Raw genomic sequence first — 21,008 nt, 5'->3', positions numbered from 1 at the left:
CCTCTTCCGTGGTCTTTGATCCCCAGTACGCGCGCAGGGCCGCAGCGGAGCCAGGTCGTGCGCCCATTTCTCGCACCTCCACGAGCCCGCGGCTGGCCCAGCCGGGCGCGAGGCGCGGGGCGCGGGGCGGGACCGAGGCGGGGCGCTGCGGCGCGCAGCGGGTTAAGCGGCGAGGGCGGTGGCGAGGGGCGGAGGGAGTGCGGCGGCTCCCGGCTCCCCGCGCCCGCGTCCCGGACAGCAGCGGGTTAAGCGCCGCCCGCGCGGAGAAGGCTGAGTCCGGAGCCGCGGCTCCGAGCTCGCATTCGGATCCGCTAGAGCAGGAAGATGGCGACGGACGGCGCGAGCTGCGAGCCCGACTTGTCCCGGGCCCCGGAGGACGCGGCGGCGGCCGCGGCGGAGGCGGCGGTAACCGAATTCCCCGGGCGGGCGCGGGGCGAGTGTAGACGCGGGCTGGGGGCGGCGCCGGGGTCCCAGCCGGACCCGGCTCCGCACCCCCGGGGCGTTCCGTAAGCCCGGGACCCTCCGGTGCCCCTTTCTCGGGGTGCCCACACGGCGGAGGCCGGTGGGAGCGGACCGGCCACCCGGGCTAGGGATCCCTCCTGTCCCTTCTGCGCCCCACGGGAAGCGGCCCCGAGTCGCTCGGTTCTCCCAGCTCCCTGCGTGCGTCCAGTGCGACCCCTATGCCCACTCCCTCCGCTGCGGTCGCTTCTGGCCGGGGGCGAAGGCTGGGACGTGTTTCCTGGCGAATTTGACCCCCCATTGTTCACCTCTCGCTGCGCGCGTGGTTGCGAGCGCGTGTCTCAAGGGTGCCTGGTACCGCTCAGCGGACCCAGGAGAGCAGCTTGGGGGAGGTGGGCCATCGCCCAGCAGGTGTGGGAATGCCCATTGTGTGCATCTGTTCCTGTGCCTTCGGGAGGCCCATTGGGAGAGGGCCGTGTCCTGCTGCGGCGCTGCTGCCGCTGAGGCCAGCGCTTTAGGTCCTAGCAGCCTGCTGCCCCATCAGTTGGTGGTGGTGATTGGGGTCGGTGGATGGGTTAGTTCTTCCCAAGGCGATGCCCAGGAGAGGTGGAGGTTCTGCACCTGGTTTCAAGACATTGTTCTTCTCTGGAGTCTAGAAGCTGAATGAGCTACCATTCATGACTGGTCCTTCCTTTCACCCCCCTGAATAACCCCATGTAGAGACTCACTGGTGGTTTCCAGCCTCTACCTTGGGGAAGGGCTGGACCCACATTTCCTGGGTAGAAAACGTTCTCAGTGTTTGAGAAGCAGCTTCGTAGGAGCTGCAAGGAGCTGCAGAGAAAGGCAGATCTAGGAGCGCCTCCCACTCTTGGCCAGATCTGGCTGCTCCCGCCAAAGGATCGGGGTGGGATGGAGTGAGCGGGGCGTGAACGCCCCCTCTCTTCCTCTCAAGACCTGAGCAGAGTCCGTGCAGGAGCGGGAGAGGGCAGGGCCAGGCGTAAACAGCCGGGGCCGCTTTAACTTCCTCCCACCCTCTGGAGGTAGGGCTTTCTGGAGAGGGAGAGGAGAAATGTGGAGGAAGGTACTTGGGGTGAGAGGAGCTGAGCCTGGGAAGGGAAGGAGAAACCGAGAGGGGGAGGAGGACTGCTGATTTCCACTTGCAAAACTGGCCAAGTTTTGATTTGAACTTTTGGGAAAATTGAGTTTCCATTCTTTGCATAGAAAATGAGAACTTTAAGATTTCAAGCGAAACCTGCCCACTTATGTGAATCAGCTCCCCACTGTGGGGCACAGTAAGGAAACTAGCTATTGAGACAAGGCTCTCTGGCAAGTGGAAATGATTTGGTGCCTTCATCCCCAAAAGGTGGGAAAGGGGAAGGAAGAGGAAAAAGAAAGAGGGTGTGGGGTGTGTGTGTGTGTGTGTGTGTGTGTGTGTGTAGGATGTGTGTTTCCTGTTCCCCAGGAAGTTTGAATTTGTTTACTTAATCCACTCAGAATCGGTTTCTATTACCCTCAATATTTTAATCACCTGACAACCCAAACACAAATATCCGACTGATGGTCTGTAGAGCTGATATAACGTTTTGTTTGGTTAGATCGTAAACAGAACCCAGGTCGCCAGGAAGATTTCTGTGTTAACGAGGTCAGTGTTCCCTCTCTTCTGTTTAAAATTTTCAAGTCTGATTTTCACTGCTGATGGTTGGGGATTTGATAATTTCACCCTTGTTAATGGGCAGAGCCATGGAAAATCTGCGAACGTGAACCTTCTTTGCTATTTCCATAGAATCCTTTAGGGTTGCGAGATGCAATAAGGATTCTTCATCTAGTAGTTTAAAAAATAGTAATAATTTCTGACTTTTTGCTAAAATTTTGATGATGGCTTCTTATGTAGAATATTGGACATTTTATTTTACTTCTCCAAATAGTTTTGACTTCATAAGGCATGGTTCTGTCATACCAGCCACTTGACCTATAGACTGATTTTAAAGTGAAAGGAAAGCTAGTGTAGAGGAGTGATATGTGCCATCATAATTGCTCCTTAAAAATCAAAGGCGTTTTAATGCACTTTGGATTCTTGTTGACTGATAACGTAATTTTTATTTTAGTGAACAATTCACTTTGCATTTTGGAGATTTGTTGAATTTCAAATTGGTTTACATATTGTGATTTTTATGTCTACATTTGGCAGTAAGGAGTCAATGGAAGCTCTGAAGCAGTAGGCTATTTTTGAAAGTGAGTGTTTTCAGTAAGCTTTGACTAGATTGTTGCTTAGAAACAAGCTTAATTTATAGTTTTCAGTTTAATATCATTTTTAGTGGAATGATTTAAATTTAGTTTGTGATCTTCATTCTTAGCTGTTTAAATCCTGAAAGCATCCCAAGTTTAAGGCTGGGTAACAGCTACATTATTCAATAGGATCATATTAATAGTCTTTGCTGTGAACCATGCTGGGAAACCTGGGTTATTTTCAGTGCCCTAGCCAAATGTGATGACTTTTATAGGCCATATTGCTATTTCTACTCTGAAAATAACTCCTAATGGATAAGGCAGTATGGAAAACAGAAATCTTCATGCTGTTTATTGTCACCAAAGAATTTTGGAGTGAAAGGAAAATGGAGATCTTTTGAGAGCTATATTTGGGAAGCCAACCAACATTCTTGTCATTCTGAGCTTTTCTGGAGCAGCTAATATGCAAAAAGGTATAAAATGTGTTGTCATGGTGACAGTGACAAAGAAAAACTTGGACAATGATTTAAAATGCACAACAGTGATGTTAAACAAATTAACAGCTGGCAACTTGAAAGTTTTGTTTTCCAGGTGACAGTATTGCATGTACATGCACTGAAAAGAACTTTCGTAGCCAATTTCACTAAGCGTTTTTTTAAACTAAATTATAGTTATATGGCAGCTATAGAATGTTGAAAGTTTTGTAGCTTAATTTTTAAATAGGAAATAACATAGATTTAACACACATTACTGAACACTTACTGAGATACAGGCATCATGAGTGTCATCTTTGCTGTGCTAAAGTAATACATTCCAGTGATAGAAACAGCCATGTGCCAAGGAATCAAACTGGAGATGATGGTGTCATGAGAGGTACAAATGTTTTGCATTAGAAGTTTGGAGAGAGACAGTCATAGAGAGGGTTCATAGTGGATGGATCTAGAAAATTCCATAGAAGGATGACATTTGAGGTAGGCCTTGAGATTGAAGGAGGATTTGGACCAGCACTGCAGGAAGGAGTGTGTGAATGTGGCCATATCCTAGGGAGACACACGCGAAGGGCTTTCAGCGATGAGCGAAGAGATTCCCGTTCTGGTTGCAGTTATATGGTTCAGAAAAATAGCTTGAAAGTTGAGGAAATTGACTGGACTATTTTTCCAAAGATGAGAATATAACTGTTTCCAGTGTCCTGCATTTCACTCTTTTTTCTTCTTAAATAATAGGTTGTAGATTTCTGTTTGCCCCAGTTTTTGGACTTTATTATTATTGTCGTTGCTGTCTTTGTTATTGTATTTCTCACAGGAACAATTTTGTTTAGAGAACAATTGTCCTCAGTGATTGAATCCATGCCTAGGCTAGATTGCCAGTTGGTTCTATCCTTGTGTGTTTCACATAACTTTATGAGGTGAGAAAACGTTTCACAGCCTTGGTACTTAGACATTTACAAATATCTGCTGTTGATCATGTGGGCAGCAAGGCTGTGGCTGGGAGAGAGCAGCCTCCACCTCCGAGGAGAGTTGTGTGAAGCTTGTAAAGGAAAGCAAAGGTGCTTAGCACAATGCCAGGCACATGGTAAGTGTTCCACAAATATTCATTGAATGAAGAAAACGAAAGGAAGCTCACCAAGAAGTTGTGTCATAAAACTTAATGTTGAGTGGCTAATTGGAAAACTCATTTTGTGTGTTACCAGCTAGCTTATAGTGAAACTATTGGCTTGTGACTTGTAATAATTAACATTATAGACATTATGGATCTTGATCCAAAAAGATGACCCTATTTCTTATTTTTAAAAATTTTAATCTTAATACTGCCCCTTTCCAAGCTGCTTTTCTTAATGACTTCTTAGATTCTTTATAGAGGTTTTTTAAAAGTTTAATTTCCAACGCTATTAGTTTTCTCTTTGGATTCTCTCTTTTCAAAATGATGATTGAGGCTGCACCCCTGCCATCCTGCATCCTTCCAATAATAGAGTCAAGGCTGCATCACCCATTGGAGTGTGGAGGAGAGGATGATTGATAGGGGATTAAGAGAAATGTGGGGAAGTTTGGAAACAGGAAGAGGGAATAAAAGGAAAGATTGGGCAGGAAAAAGGAGGTTAGGCAAGGCTTTAGAATAGTCTGCAATTGCACAGAAATGTGGAACTGGAATTTCAACATTGAATATGCCTAGGAAGGATGGAGCAGTATCCCCCAACTCCATTTACTTTGCCACCGAAGCCCGTCTGAGTATTGCTTTAGAAGGATACTTTATTTGAACACACTCGATTACGTTATTCTCTGTTGGTGCACCTTTGCAAAGCTTGTATAATGTGGAAAAAGAGATTTGTCTTTTCTCTTGGTAGTTAGGTAAGGAATCAGAGGACAGGTACAGGAGAGGATGATGATATCGATATTGAAAGATTTTTAAAATTTTAATGTTTTAAATAACTTACACAAATAGTGAGATCATATTGTTAATGCTGTGTACAGTATGATGCCTTCCATATAGAAATCCTGATTTTAGAGTGGGGGGAGATACTCTGTTTAAATAAATTGTTAGTAACCAACTAATACGTTGGAGATCAGTTTAAAAGGTTATAGTAAATGTAGTGTAGTCAAGGTAACATTGCTATATGGAGTGGATACTTGTTTGCAAATGATTTGGTTTTGACATTTTTATATTTCATTGAAAAGACAAGATGGTTCCAAAGGCCTGCCTCTTCATTTGGCCCAGCCTCTTCATTTGAAAATCAGCATGCAGACATTTGCCACCTACAGATAATCAAGACTATTCTTTAATGCATTGTAAGCTTCTTAAAGGATGGTTATTCCATCTGAATGTCTGCTTGCCCGTGGAGCTGATCCATGTCCCATGTTGGGCTGATGTAACATCGAAAAACTGAGTTAGAGTGAAAATAGATGTTTGTATTATTTGAGATATGGTCCTTTATTTTCCCCTAAGGAGGAAATAGAGACTGCAGAGAGATCTGAAAGGAGGAAAAGGGAGGTAGCTGGGCTTAATTATCAGAGGCTGTCACCCCTGACTGAGCCACTTTTCTGCCATCCTTTCCAGCTTTCTCTTAGCTAAAATTAGTTACATCCATTACCAGGTTTCCTTCCTGACATTGTTTCCTTGTCAGTATTACCGCCTTTCAATACATTGAATTTCTTGTCTTGCATGAAAGACCCCAGACGGTGTGGTTGATTTGAGGTGCATGACCTTGGAGAGCTGACACCAAATAGACCCCATGTTCTCTGTGCTATATGTTGTTTTAAAGCAGAACATCAAGCAGCTTCCCTAGTTTAGATTACTCTAGATGATTTTTGAAACGCTGAGTGAATGATCTAATCCAGTTACTTAGTTGCACCTAGACTGGGCTGAAACTTTGTATCTTAGTAAGATGGATGTACCTGAGACATCCTTTGCACGCTTTCTGTTTTCATACTGTGTGCAGTAGACATTTTATACCCAAAGTGTATATGGTGGGTGGGGGCAGGGGGAGCACGTTGGGTAAAATAAGTGAAGAAGTAATATTCTTACTGTCCTGACACATCTAGTAGGGGTGAGAAAATAGAGTTAATAGAGATAATAAGTTTACTATGAGGAAATGCACAAGGCTGGTCATGATTAACTGCCAAGTGAAGTAATAGAACAGATTTTAAGACTGAATGGAGAGAACAAGAGATTTCTGGAGTCTGGAAAGGCATTCAAAAGTGGGGTTTGAGCTGTGTGCTGAAGAAAGATAGTAACCAGATGAATCAGAGGAGAATCCATTCTCTTAGGAAGAGCAGCATCAGAAGTAGGTAACCCCATCACAAAAATTCTTTCCTCCTTGAAGAGAGAGAAACCAGGAAGATAATCTCAAGGCAAGAAGTAACTTCAGAGATTTGAAAATAGTTTGAGATCTTGAGAAGTACGTACTTTTCTTCATGAAAACCCTTATAATTAGCTGAATTCTTAACATAGTGCATGTTCGTAGGTACCTAGAGAGGTGGATTTAATTTTTTGCATGTTGGTGATACAGCCTTTGCATTGTGATGGTGAACTTTCAAGATGATTTAATTGCTTTTACTTCTTGATAGCCCTTATTCATCCCCAAAGCATAAAGCTTGCTTACATAGAAAGTTCTAAATGCATTATTAATTATTAGCATGCACTATTAAACTAGGAGGAAAATACATTTCTGTAACTTCTGAGCAAAGAGGCAAAATCAGTTTTCCTCAAGTACCTCACAAAGGCCTTTAGACTCAGGAAATGACCTAAATAAATTTCCTCAGTCCAGTAATCCAGTTACCCTGATGGTACATGAAATCAGGACGTTTAGGGGCTGGAGGAGATTTAAGAGATCACTTACTCCAGCATCCTTATTTTTACTGATGGAAAACCTGAGATTCAAACAGATGAAGTGATTTGCCCTACTTGGCTGATTGTTTCCTACCACATCACTCATCACCCCACCTTCCAGTCTGCCTGCTTTCTCCTATGTAAAGCTTACTGATGGAAAATAGGCACAACCTGCTGGATGTTAAACTGAAGGAGAAGCTCTTGGTGTGGCTGGGAAGAGCCAGATAAAGTGCCTGAGTTTGTGTTTAGTTACCAACATATCCCCCAGCAACCCTGATAGGACGGATGTATTTGAGGAAAGGTCTGAGGGGTGTCTCTGCCACTGTGGCTCATAATGTCTCCTGAAGGCATTCTGATAACCAATCAATGTTGGTTGGTTCCACTAATTGTAAAACGACATGGGTAAGACTTTTCTATTAATATTTAGCTGTGTCTACTGAATTCCCCACATAAACCTAGTGTTTTAGATTTGAGGAGGGGCAAACTTGGTATTGGCCTGTGTTCAGTTCTGGAAATTTAAGATGGCTTGATTCAGCCAGGGTCTGTTTTGTCTATTCTGTCTCTTTCTCTCTCTCTCAGCCTGTATGAGAAAAAATCCTGAAGAATGCCCTCCCCACACTTGCCCCAAGTAATTCAGAGCTGTTCAAAACTACAGTGTTGAACAGTTGAGTTTGGGATTATTTCTCCTTTCTAATTTATACATAATATATCATATTATATAATATACCTAATTATATGAGTATACATTTTTTAATTTTAAATAAATTATAATAACAAGAGATTAACATACAACTAAATTATATATATACTTGATCCCAAACCAAGATATACTTTGTATTTTGATGACAGCTCTGGATTGGTTGAAGGCCTGCCTTGCCCAGGATTTTAAAAACCAGGTATTAATAGGGGTTTTTCCGTGGAATTGCTGTTTCCTGGCACAATGTAACAAGTGGGAAGAGTGGCCTGTGGAGTGAAATCCTGTGTTTTTGTTTTGTGTTTGTTTTGTGTTGTTTTTGTTGTTTTTCTTCCTTTGGAGAATGGATCTTCGTCTGTCATTCGGCTGGAGTGGCATGATCTCTGCTCCACTTGCAACCTCTGCCTGCCGGTTCAAGCAATTCCCCACCTTCAGCCTCCAGGAGTAGCTGGGACTACAGACGCCACGCCGCCCGACGGCCTGCAATTTTATTTTTTAATTTTAAAAAAAATTTTAGTAGAGACGGTTCACGGTGTTGGCCCCAAGGCTGGTCTTGAACTCCTGAGCTCGCAGGCAATCCGCCCGGCCTTGGACCTCCCAACAGTGGCTAGGATTACAGGCGTGGAGCCCACCCATGCCTGGCACAGATCTGGTTTTATTTTGTTTTTGCGCTTCTTTTCATCACATTAAAACTAAAATAAGGAACTGGAATTTTTCTTTTTGTAGATTGAAAAGGCAAGTTCAAATTAGTATAGCGTCCGATCTGTGAGCATGTTCCTCCTCTGTTTTTTTTTCTGGGGGAGTTTGGGGATTTGGGAGTTCCAGTTTGTCATTAGTGCCATGATACAGAGCTTTTAATTTTTTGTGTGAGTGGCAAGCATTTGGATCGGTTTCCTGGTCTTCTATACCAATTTGGAAATCCCAATGGCAGGCTTTTATGGAACATATGGACTAAAAATAATTTCGTTTGGCTCTAAACCAAGAAACTTTAATTCTTTTTTATATCTAAGTACTTCTGTTAGCCAGTATGATGCTAAGATTAAGCGACCTTCATTCATATATATACTTATCATATATATTACATATATATATATATATATATTCTAACAAAATATAGTTTTTTGTTAGAATTTTGCTTCTGGGGTTATTTTCTAAAATACTAAAGTGCTTTATATTTATTTATAAAATACTTGGAGTCTTAAGATCTCCAGCATCTTTTCATGCACAGTACTTTTTTTAACCCTGTTTTGCCAGAATAGAGTGGAAATGAAAGGTGTTGACAATTTGAAAATATTATTATAATATTTGCACTATGGAAGGTCAGGAATTAGTAGAGAAATTTTACTATGACTAGTAGCGGAGAAGAAAGACAAGCAGACAGATGCACTGTATGTTTCAAACAGTACATCACTTCATACGTTGTGATGGGAGACAGATTTATTTTTTAACATTCTGTGTGACATAATCTATGGTTTAGCAAGAACCCTTGTACCAATATTTTTTATTTTAATGAATTTCCCTCTTTATTGATGGTAGTATATAGAAAAACAGAAGTTTTGGCTGTAGGTCACATGTGTTCCTGCTGCTGATGGAAGCAGGGCAGGCTCTCCTGACTCTGATGTGAATCAGGATCTTGGCAATGTCTTTCATAATTTATTAGTTTTTAAAATGGAGCACTTTGCTTATAAAGCTTTGGAGAAGCAGGACAATAAAATATACGATTAATTAAAATCTTTAGAGCAACCAGCAGCATCATTAATAAAACATTACCCTCCAAAGCACATAAGAATTGCAGCTTACTCTCCCATCTCAGTGGGAAAAACCAGGATAAAAGAGCCTGTCTTTCATCATAGCCAATAAACTGAGTTTATTGGACGTGGGCTGGTAGATTTTCAAAGAAATAGGCTCCTGGCCAATACCCTACTCCTCTCTACATGAAACATCTGGGTTAATAATAACAATCGCCTGCCTTCATTTGGCACTTACTTCATTGATATGTTCTTGTTTAATCCTCATGAGAATGCAGGGTAGACGTTAGGATTTTCATTATACAGATGAGAAAACAGAGGATGGCATGAGTTATAGAAGTGCTCCCCAGCATGTAGTCTGTGGACCAGCAACATCAGCAGGAGCTTGTTAGAAGGGCAGATTCATAGCCCCACCTCAGACTCACTGAATCACAATTTCCAGGGGTGGAGCACCGCAGCCTGATTTTTCACAAGGTCTTAAGGTGATTCTTATGCATGCCAAAGTTTGAGAACAATTGGTTTATAAGACTTTATGGACACTACTGTGTAGTGGGAGCAGAAATTGGGACTTGGTACATTGGATTTTACTATTCATAGGGAGCATCTCTAAGAAATCTTTGAAGTAGGAATCCCTGAGAACTATACATGATTTATGCTTGCTATAGGTTTTCCTTTTCTCTTTATCCTTAGCCCTTGCCTTTCCAAATAACTTCTCTGTCTAGTGTATATGCAAAAATAAATAATTTTAAGAGAGAGATCCTTTTAAAATCTTTCTTGAGAGAAGCTCCTAGCTCTAGTCTCGTTCCCCTTTGTACCATCATATCTGTTTCCAGAAGATTCTTTTGAAACTTAAATGTTACCATTCTGGTCATGCCTGTTTGAAAGCCTCTGAAATTGTTTATTGTCTTTGCTATGTATACTTTTGTGTCTTCACAGAAATAGCCCAGTGTTCATGTTGGCTGATTGATAGGATGGTACCATTTTTATCTCATGTCAAAGAGCTTATTCTAGAATGTTGGTGCCATGCTGGTAAAGTGTGAAGATAAGTCATGGCATTTGGTCATATATCCTCGTTTTACCATTTACTGGTTGCATGCTCTGCATATATTATCTGACTTTTCTGAGTTTCAATTTTAAAAATGGAAATGGCAATATGGTGTAAATTAGAGTCAATTCTTTGAGAATACTTTGTAAGCCATTGGGTGCTATGCAAGTGTGAAGTAATATTCTGGCACGTTTTGAACAATGGCTTCTGAGGGTGAGTGAACAGACAGATTTGGGGATAAATGTTGTGTTCTCTGTGATGGTGACTGGGCTTGTCAAATGAGTCTGTGTACAGAAGGGAGGAGCAGAGTGTGCCTAGTGGAAGGAGCTCAGGCTTTGGACTCACCCAGGCTGACTGTGAACTCACTCTCAGCTTTATCTCTAAAATGAATGCCGGAGAACCTACTTATAAAAGTTGCTGTGAGGAAGGAGGTTGGAGAGGAAGACAAAAGAATCGAGAGTCAGTGGTATATCTATGGGATTTAAAGCCTTAAGAGGTTGGATGCAGTCGCTCAGGGAAGAAATCGACAAGAGAAGACAAAAGGACTGGAAGAACCTTGTGTGAGAAATTATGACCCCTCCCTTCCCCCCACCTCCCCGCCACACACACCTAGGGCCCTGGTGCTGACTTCATGCTGTAGCTAGATCCCTGGAAGGCTCACTTATTCCAGTCTCAGCTCCCTCCCAGGCCTGCCAAGAAGCTACAGAAGCATTCATAAGAAGGCACTTTGATAACCAAACAGCAGGGGTTCCAAACTCACCGGACTTTGGCCGCCCAGATGACCACATATGAGTGGCAGTCCTCGTTTCTTAAAAGTGCGTGTGCCTGTGCTGTGTATCTGTGTGTGTATGTGTTGGTGGGGGAGGGTTGGCAACATGAGGAATGTGTTCCTTCTAAAGGGGCAGCTACTTCCTGGCTCTGTGGATTATTGCCCTGAGGAAATACGAATCTGGAGTTACCCAGTCATCTGACATTTGAAGACAAGCCAGGGATCTGGATTTTTTGGTGACATCTCAAGATTTTTTAAACGTTGGCTAAATGAAAAACAACGACGACGACAAACCCACTTTGTGACCCAAGTAACACACATCTGTGGGCCAGATTTGGCTGCCAGCTGGTGGCCTCTGCTGCAGAGTGTATAAACATGACCTATTATTATTGGATGTTCTGGAATTTATAAAAACCTCCCAGGAGCCTTTTTGTTGGGGCCCTTCTAGGAATACATCCATGCTTTCTTTGCTTCTCTTGAAACTCCCCTACTCCCCCAAGATATACCAGACCTATTTTGCTTCAGACTCCAGGGACTTTAAATTTGTGCTGTGTAATTTGGAGAGATTTTGAGTCTGGGTGTGCAGGCAGGCTGGGGAACTATAGCTCCTTGGAGAGGAGAGTTGAGAGACTGGCGTTATAGTCTTTACCTCTCCTCCTAGAAGGTCAGGGCATAGATTGTCTGCTGCAAATAGTACCCCAGTGCCTCTTGGATCTGCTGAGCCACCGGGATAAAAATGATCCATTGCATACCCTTAGGATGTGTGTGTCTTCCTTAGGAAAAGATTTTTCATTGCCTTCTTTTTTTATGTGTTACAGAAAAAAGAGTTTGATGTGGATACTCTCAGTAAATCCGAGCTGCGGATGCTCCTCAGCGTCATGGAAGGGGAGCTGGAGGCCAGAGACCTCGTCATCGAGGCCCTGCGGGTAAGAGCGACACAGGACTGGGTCTCCATGCTGGGTCATTTGCTTTTTGCAAAGAGCCATTGGCAAACCTTCTTTTTCTTAATTTTTGAATCAAATAGATATAAAATGTTACATCGGGTCAAAATGTGCTCTTCACCCCAAACACTAACCCATAACCTTTATAAGCCCAAACAAACACTGAAGTCAGATGGTCATTGAAATGCTGGGAGCTGAGAGTAGACTGTTTAATGTGGGAAAATTGAGGAATCAGCTGTACTCGTTCAGAAATCCTTTTATGTTTCGCATGTTTATTTGGTTAGAAACACGCATTTTCAGAAAATTGCTGATTTGGTATCCTGCATGTATGTGAGGGCAGTGAGGAAAAGTTGAGGTTTATAAAAATTATTGCTGGTAATATATATTTTTTCTTCCTATAAAATTATTATTTTATTTTAGAAACTCATGAGTTAAAAGTAAATGTTTATCCATACCTTCAAAGTGTTAATTTTTTAAAACTTTCAGTAATTTTGAAATATTTCTGTAATTGCTTACAAAGAATTTATTACTTAAATGTCTCAATAAAATTTTCTCTTTGAAAAAATAATGGTTATTAGACTTTCTTGATGCAGTTTTCCAATTGAATGTTCTGGATCTTGCATTTGTTTTGGTATGTAGATCAAACATAATTTGGTGCTTGTTTTTGTCCCTCTTTTCTGTTTAATAGTTTGTATGTAATTAGTTATCTTTTTGGCTCTTGGTCATTTGACCAAGAAGGCTATATTTGTTAAGTATGGGTTTATCTTATTTCACCAGGGAATTGTTTCCCCAAACATTGTCTTGGGAAGTTTAATTTAATGTACATATGAAAATCTGTGGAATATTAACATATTGTTGCCTGTGACAGGAGCTTATATGGTAGAGGAGGGAGGTGGTAGTGCTGGATGGTCAGACATAATAATGGAGAAGGTGGACATGGGGAGGACTCAGTTGTGTGGGAATAAGAGATAGCTCCTGAAGTCATGTCTTCAATGTATTTTCATAAACCAGAAGTTGGCATAGCAGATGTAATGATTATCCCTCAATTTGATTGCAGGAACAAATTGCCACAGAAAAATGGTAGTATAGTTACACTGTCGGCAAGCCAATATTGAGTTGAAGGTGTTGCCTTTTGAATGGCAAGTTCTGCTAAACAGACATTTGCAGTTTGGTTATGTTCATCCTGTTCCACATTTAGAACATCTGTATTACTGGCAGATGTATATTTTCCTGAATGAAATTTTTAGGAGAGATGCTGAGGCAGCATATAACTAACATATGTGCCCCTTAGCCCAAGGACAGAACAAGGGCACAGTCCGCTGCTGAGGCCAGTAGTATAGCCTCTTGTGGTCAGATAGAAGTGAAGGGCTCCAACTGTGCCTTAGATATATATATATTTTTTTGTCCTGTGTTAATCTGTGAAAGGAATCAGCACCATGGAATTCCCCACTAACATCAATGTTTGAACGTTTAATGAAGTCGGTGTTTTTATGTATCACCTTAGCAACCACATGTATTTCTCTTTTTAATTTAATTGCAATACTTTGAAATGTTGAAATGTAATAGTAGAGGTAAAAGCTTGCTAATAATCAGCACTTGCCAAGTGGACATTTTTCATAGAATCAAGGAATGTTAGAATTACGAGGAGCCTTAGATGATGTCGTAGGTCAGTGTTTTGCCTATCAAATGTGATGTCTCCTTTTCATAAAATATTTTATCACCTTCTTACTGTCGTGCAATGAAATCTGTGGAGAAGTTGCATGTATAAGTAGGTTCTGTTAAAACCAATACAAAGATAACAGGAAAATAGTTAAAATAAAATATGAGGTCGGGCGCGGTGGCTCAAGCCTGTAATCCCAGCACTTTGGGAGGCCGAGACGGGCTGATCACGAGGTTAGGAGATGGAGACCATTCTGGCTAATACGGGGAAACCCCGTCTCTACTAAAAAATACAAAAATCTAGGCGGGCGAGGGTGGCGGTGCGCCTGTAGTCCCAGCTTACTCGGGAGGCTGAGGCAGAGGAGAAATTTGTGTAAACCCAGGGAGGCGGGAGCTTGCAGTGAGCTGAGATCCAGCACTGCACTCCAGCCTGGGGCCGACAGGGAGCAGACTCCGGTCTCATAAAAATAATAAATAAAATAAAATAAAATGAAATATATGCCTCACTATATATATAAATGCTCAGAACGTAACTGTACTGAAAGACATGATAAACAAACACGTGGCTATTTGAAACCATTCATGGCTTGACATGCAATTATAATAGTTGGCAAAAGAATCCTGATCCCATCCTGCTATGTTGTTTACTCTGAGTCGAGCAGGATTTGCTGGGTGGGGGAGAGGTATTTTCTGAAGTGGTGGAAATGACTTATGTAAAGCTGGCAAACAAAGGGTACACACATACACAGGAGGTTGAATTCGGAAAATTCAGTTGTTAAAAATTAAATTGCTTTGTTTAAGTTTAAGCTAGAAAGGAGTATCCTAACACTGGCATATAGAAGATTTCAAGCTAGAAAAGGAATGAACAGCAGAAATATTTGAACGTGACAAGAGAACATGGCACAGTTCCTGGATGTGCTGAAAGGGAACCACATCTTTGCCCTGCCCTCCCCTAAGTGCCCATCACTGTGAAATAAAAAATGCTAGGTCTGTTTCCCAAACTACATCCTAAGGTACTGCCTCCGGCTGGAGAACACTGGGCCAAGCCAGTGTCCTTTGGTGTATAGATAAAATCCAAAAGCCTGGATACTTCTGACTTATTGAAGGCCACAGATATGGCATGCATAAGATTCCAGTTCATTTCCACACAAGCCTTCCATGGTGGAACTCGAGGTGTATATGGAGATTCTTAAGCTTTTTTTGGGGTTTAAAAATTTCAGAATTGTGATTTCTTTATTGGATGATTTTTTTTTTTTTTTTTACAATAGGTAATAATGTCGTCTTCACATACCTTTCGTGGTAGCCATCACAGACTCACGTGCTTGGTGATTTTACTGATTGAATTGTTCCCTGGGACATTCACAGGTCCAGTAGTGTCATCTGGCTTTTGCCTTTTTTCCTGTAGTGGTGGAATGCCTAGCTTTTGAGCTGACTAATGGCCCCCAGAAAGAAAATTGGGAGGGAGAGGGAGGCTGTCTGAAACGTGTCATTTTATTTTGGTTTTGCCATTATGAGATCAAATTTATTCTTAATCAGAATCAAAAATCTCCTCACTCGGCTTAATCAGTGTGCTGCCTATTCAACTGGTGAAGGAAGGTGCCATTCTTGGTCTTTTTTTTTTTTTTTTCAGGCCAAAATTAATATTCCTCTGAAAATAGTAAATAGTTTTGAATTTAATATATAAGTTATAAAGATACCTAATTTGCTACGCTGAACTTTATTACATTTAGAAATGATTTTGTTTGTGAGATGTTCAAATTCTTTTAGAATTTTAAATCTGTTAAACATATATTTCAGTGAAGCTATTTTACTTTTTAAATTATACTATCTGTGATGCTTTGATTTCAAGTTATTAAAATTGCATACATCATTGAATTAATGGCAACAGACTTTTCAAAACAATCCATAAATATAATTTGGAATGGGAACGATGTTAAGAGATTGCAATATATATCTTGGTACCTTTGCTATTTTCATGTATTTAAGGTATAGATACTTCCTAGTATAAAAGTCCATGACAGTATTGAAGACATTAATTTTAAAAGAGCAATATTGATGGAAAATCTGAAGTGCATAAAGCTGATTAACTGAAGTATATTTTAATTGATTCTCATGGGAAATATTTAGTTTGTCAACAATTCCTCCATATTCACATAGAGTAGGAATAAATCTTTGAATAGATACATTCAGATAAAGCCCAAAGAAAAATACTCTGTAGTTCAATAAAGAATGTGCCCAAAGAGAAGCAGCCACATTTTCTGAATACCAAGATAGGCACAGAAGCTTTTGAACTAAATTTAATTGACTATTCAAAATCTGAGTACACAATTCGTACAGAAATCCGTGATTCAAGTTTAATTGTTTACTTTGTGGAGTCTTCTGGCCTTTGTTTCTTTTTTCCTCTTGCTACTGGTATTCTTACGGGTGTCTTAGTCAAAGAGAGACAAGTCAACATGATGAAAATGCTGTAACTAGATGAAAATGCTATAACTATAAAATTTTGAAAGTCAAAATTATGTGCTTAAGTCTACATTTTACAGAGCCCAGCCTGCTATCATTAGTATGAGTTTACGTAAATATCATTTAAACAATGAATTCCTTTGGCAATTATCTTCAGATTTTTTCTGTGCCTTTTTCCTTTTAGATTGGATAACTGAGATTGACCATAATAAACCCATGGCAATTCTTCCTCCTAATCTTCATGTAAAGTAACTATATAATCTAGACATTCAATTATTATTTGCATTGTCATGTTTAAAAATTATCCAGTTTAACATTTCTTCAGATAGAATGCATTTATCACCCCAGTAACACAGGACACTATCAGTTATAGAATTGCCTTGTACAAGTGGCTGTAAGAAAGAGACTCAACATACAGTAGATTAAATAAGTGCATTTCTCTCACATAACAATCTGGAGGTGAGTGATCCCAGCTGGAGAGTCAGCTCCATGCCAAGTGGTCATTCAACAACCCAGGTTATTTTTGTTTTACTACTCTTCTTAGGGAGTTAACCTCATCAGCATGCTTGAAACAGGATCAGTGCCAGCTCCACATCCCAATATATGGTAAGGGGGAAAGATGGGGAATGAAGGGCAAGCATTTCTTCTAAGTATGGTCTTTCTTCTGCAGAGTGCACACAGTGTATCGGTGAGGCCTTTCATAGACATGCAACTTTTCCTAGTTGCATAGGAGCCTGGAAAATGGCCAGGGCTAGCTGGCTACACTGTAGTACTATGGAAGAAGGGAGGACTTGGGAAAACATTAACAACCTACCTGCTGAAGTCTAAGAGGGAGGGGTCCTGTCTTGATTTCAATATTATCTTTCAGAATATCCTGGGCTAAGATATAGGAAGATAGATCTTTCCCTCCTTCCTTCCTCGATAAGGATTTGATGAGTACCTACTATGTAGCAGGCATAAAAATAAACTTTGAAGTACATATAAGTGAAGATGTATTATGCCAAAATTGTAGCTGTTTAGAAAATTGTATTTCTTGACTTTATGTATTTAAAATTAATGTTCTGTGTAATGCCATCTAGGCCTAAGTTTTACTTTTCTCAGACCGTGACTCAGTATATTGAGTTTGTCTAGAATGATTTTCCTTTTCAAAAACTTGGCTGTTCATGGGGTTCAAAATTAAAAATAAAATTTAAAGCTCTAAAGTAATTTTGCTTTAAAGCAGATTTTCTCAACCTCAGCACTGTTGATATTTGGGACCACTTTATTTTTTGCTGTTTGTGGGGAGCTGTCCTGTACATGTAAGATATTTAGCGACATCCTTGGTTTCTACCCACTAGATGCCAGTAGCAGCTCTTCAGCTGTGACAACAAAGTCTCTCCATGGGGGACCACATTGCTGCTGCTTGGGAAATGCTGCTTTAAGGAGGTAATACTAGTCAAGGAAAGACTATTTTTAAAACTGATTTTGCTAAAATTGGCCAGGCGCGGCAGCTCACACCTATGATCCCAGCACTTTGGGAGGCTGAGGCAGGCAGATCACTTGAGGTCAGGAGTTCAAGACCAGCCTCGCCAATGTGGTGAAACTCTGTCTCTACTAAAAATGCAAAAATTAGCCAGGCATGGTGGCAGGCAAATTTGGGATGAGGTCCCTGTATTTATGCCTATTAATGCAAACAGTCCACCTGCGATGATACCTTGTTGACCCCCATCCTCTCTATAGAACTGAGCCCACCCACATGCAACAGTGAGCCCTTGCCTTGGGACAGGCAGATTTAATTTGCCAGTCATTATAAGATGTATCTCAGACTGGGCTCGGTGGCTCATGCCTGCAATCCCAGCACTTTGGGGAGCTGAAGCAGGTGGATCACTTGAGGTCAGGAGTTCGAGACCAGCCTGGTCAACATGGTGAAACCCTATCTGTACTAAAAGTACAAAAATTAGCCAGGTGTGGTGGTACACACCTGTAATCCCAGTTACTTGAGAGGCCGAGGCAGGAGAATTGCCTGAACCCAGGAGGCAGAGGTTGCAGTGAGCCAAGATCAAGCCACTGCACTCCAGCCTGGGTGACAGAGCAAGACCCCATCTCAAAAAAAAAAAAAAAAAAAAAAAAGAAAAAAGAAAAACAGAAAAATCTCTTTTTGCTAAAAATAAATGTAAAAACTCTATTCAAATATGTTGCATAATGATACAATGATTTTCTTGAAAAAGTATACCTTTAAACTAAAAGTATTCTGAAAATGCCCATTTTAACAACTTCAGGACACTTTCAAAATGTATTACATATTTTACTATTTAAAATTGAATTACAGTTTCTTGTGCAGAAATTAAATACCTTATTTTTCAAATTAAAAAGCCTTTATAGTTGTATGGTTCAGTGCTAGAGTCTTGACATAGAACAAAGACAATCACTTTAAATAAAATAATAGTTCCACTCTAGTTTTAAAAACAGCTACAGCGTATGCTACAGAGTATTGTGAATGTTTTCCTCATATGACATGTCTGCTAAATCCTGATAAAAGAATAACAATCTGGCTTTTTATTGGTTTCAGCTAAGTAAAACATGCAGTCTTTTGTATTTCAAAATTCTCCTGTGAATGCAGGCATTTGATAGACCAAAACATACTCTTTTTGTGCTGTTCATTATAATTAATGAATGAATTAATTTGCTGAGCAGAGCTGAATTTATGAAAACATAAATTAATTTAAGTTTCCTTTCCTGTCTGTTGAGATAACGCTTTTGTGCCATGCTAGAGAAAGGAAGAAGGGTGTTGACCAGATTTCGTGTTGTTCCTGCTAGCAAATCAGTTTTCAGAAAGAAGAAATAGCTGATGAATTTTAAGTAGCATTGTATTTGTTCCAGCAGGACAAACACTGAAATGAGCAACTTTGATTCTTTACTTCTGGTCAGTTTTTTCTCTGATAAACATTTACCATTACTAAAAAACAAACAAAATATAGAATACCATGCAAAACGTTGCTTTTCCATATATTAGAAAATTTAGGTGATGAGGTCGTGAAAGCAAAATGTTTATGATCACCATTTCTAGCCCATATAATAAGCAACTGAAGTAACTGTGTAGCATCTGCCTGCTGATTATTAATAAGTTATCAAGATATATGTAAGGAGAACAAACTAAAGATGAGGCTTTTCCCAGATCAGTCTCCTACATACCATTTGATCTGTTCTGGTGCAGGATAGAATCAGGGTTACAAATAGGATGAAACAAGGAATATATTTTTGTACACTTCGAACATGATCACAATTGTGGGGACTGTCAGTCTGATTAACAGTTCATTTTTAGAGTTCCATGTGATCTGAAAATACAAGGTATTCCTTTGAGGCATTCTGATTACATTTTAGCCACCTCATCCTGACACTTGGTGGCTAAGCTACAAGTCATGGGTTTTTGCAGAAATTTCTTTTGCCACCTTTATGATGAATTCTATGTTTTGATTATGAGAGGAAACAAGGGTCTGAAGCAGTATGCTCATACAGTATGCAGCATGGTCTTTATTATGTAAATTTTTGCATTTTGTGTGGCATTATTTTCAACTTTGCATAAATAATTCTGTTTGCAACCACCTCTTCACAACCAGTTAAAAGTAAACAAAAAAATGAAAAAAGAAGAGGGTGGTTTTATCATTTTGAACTAAAACAATTTCTTTTCTACAGCCACCTTCATCCATCCCATGATGGTGGGTTAGGCAGTAAACAAGCCAAAATCAAGAAAAGGATAATTCCATTTGGCTCATGCTTTGCAGGAATCCTGAGGTTAACTGCTGTTTACAACAAGCTAGAGTTTTAGCAGGGGATGGAGATGGAATGGGGCTTAATATTGTTGGGTTTTGGTTATATGTCAGGCACTTCATAGGCATTATTTCTTATCCCTATGAAATCTCTTGAGATCAGTGGTAGTACCCCTACTTTAGGAACAGAGAAAGTAAAGCTAATAGGATATTTGCCATTTTCTGTCTGACTCCTAACCTTAGCCCTCACCATGTCTCTCTCCCAAAGGCAACATTAATGAAACTAAGCATTCTCCTAGAGCTGAAAGTTGTCATTTATGGATTCTTTACTTTAATTGCTATGAAGTCTCAGACCATTTCTACACACCTGTAATCAATTGTAAATTTCAAAAGCTGCACAGAAATTGAAGCTACAAAGAAATTGTTAGTCTTGTATGTTTAATCATTCATTTGCTCTTCCCTTGCGATTGAGCACAGGCAATTATAAACAGAAGTAAAGCCTAGAAGATTTCTAAGATCCTTTTGAATGGCAAGAATGATAATGTAGAAGAACATCATTGGTTTTTATTGTGTCCTTATTAATTATCATACTAAAAGCTTGTACTTTTCTGTAATTGGGACATGATTCTGTCATCCTCTGGATGACAGGGAACATGCTGGTGCATGTGAGAATGCTACATGACCTGAGTTTAGGGAAGTGATGGAGATTTCTGAAATACACGAGGACACAATTACTAAGGAACTGGTCTTTCCACCCTGACCATCTTTGCATATTTCAGTCATTAAGTCTGTCTCTTATAGTTGCATTTTGTTTTTAAATTTGTACATCTTTTAGTTTTCATATTTGATCTTTTTTTTTTTTTTTTTTTTTTTTTTTTTTTTTTTTTTTGAAAAAAATAACCGGGAAGAAAATTTAGTCCTTAAAAAAAAATTTGGTT

At 40.3% G+C, this 21,008-nt stretch overlaps 1 protein-coding gene across 3 annotated transcripts in view; it reads left to right on the top strand.

The window, feature by feature from the left end:
* Positions 1–205: 205 nt before the first annotated feature.
* CTTNBP2 (cortactin binding protein 2) overlaps positions 206–21,008 on the top strand; it is a 174,412-nt gene continuing 153,609 nt past the window's right edge. The window contains exons 1-2 of one of the 3 annotated variants that reach the window (XR_001884549.1): positions 206–405; positions 12,083–12,190. Coding sequence is in view for 2 of the 3 variants with exons in the window: in XM_017867354.1 (XP_017722843.1) it covers positions 325–405; positions 12,083–12,190 (189 nt within the window). In the remaining variant the exon portion in view is untranslated. Of the gene's footprint in view, positions 406–1,523; positions 1,541–12,082; positions 12,191–21,008 lie in introns of those variants that run through there. The other 2 variants (XM_017867354.1, XM_017867355.1) reach the window with 2 other exon arrangements.

This window comes from Rhinopithecus bieti, unplaced genomic scaffold (genome assembly GCF_001698545.2).
Source record: "Rhinopithecus bieti isolate Rb0 unplaced genomic scaffold, ASM169854v2 scaffold_3858, whole genome shotgun sequence".
Classification (NCBI taxonomy): domain Eukaryota; kingdom Metazoa; phylum Chordata; class Mammalia; order Primates; family Cercopithecidae; genus Rhinopithecus; species Rhinopithecus bieti.
Note: the sequence above shows the minus strand (reverse complement) of the source record. Positions and strands in the feature narration are given on the sequence as shown.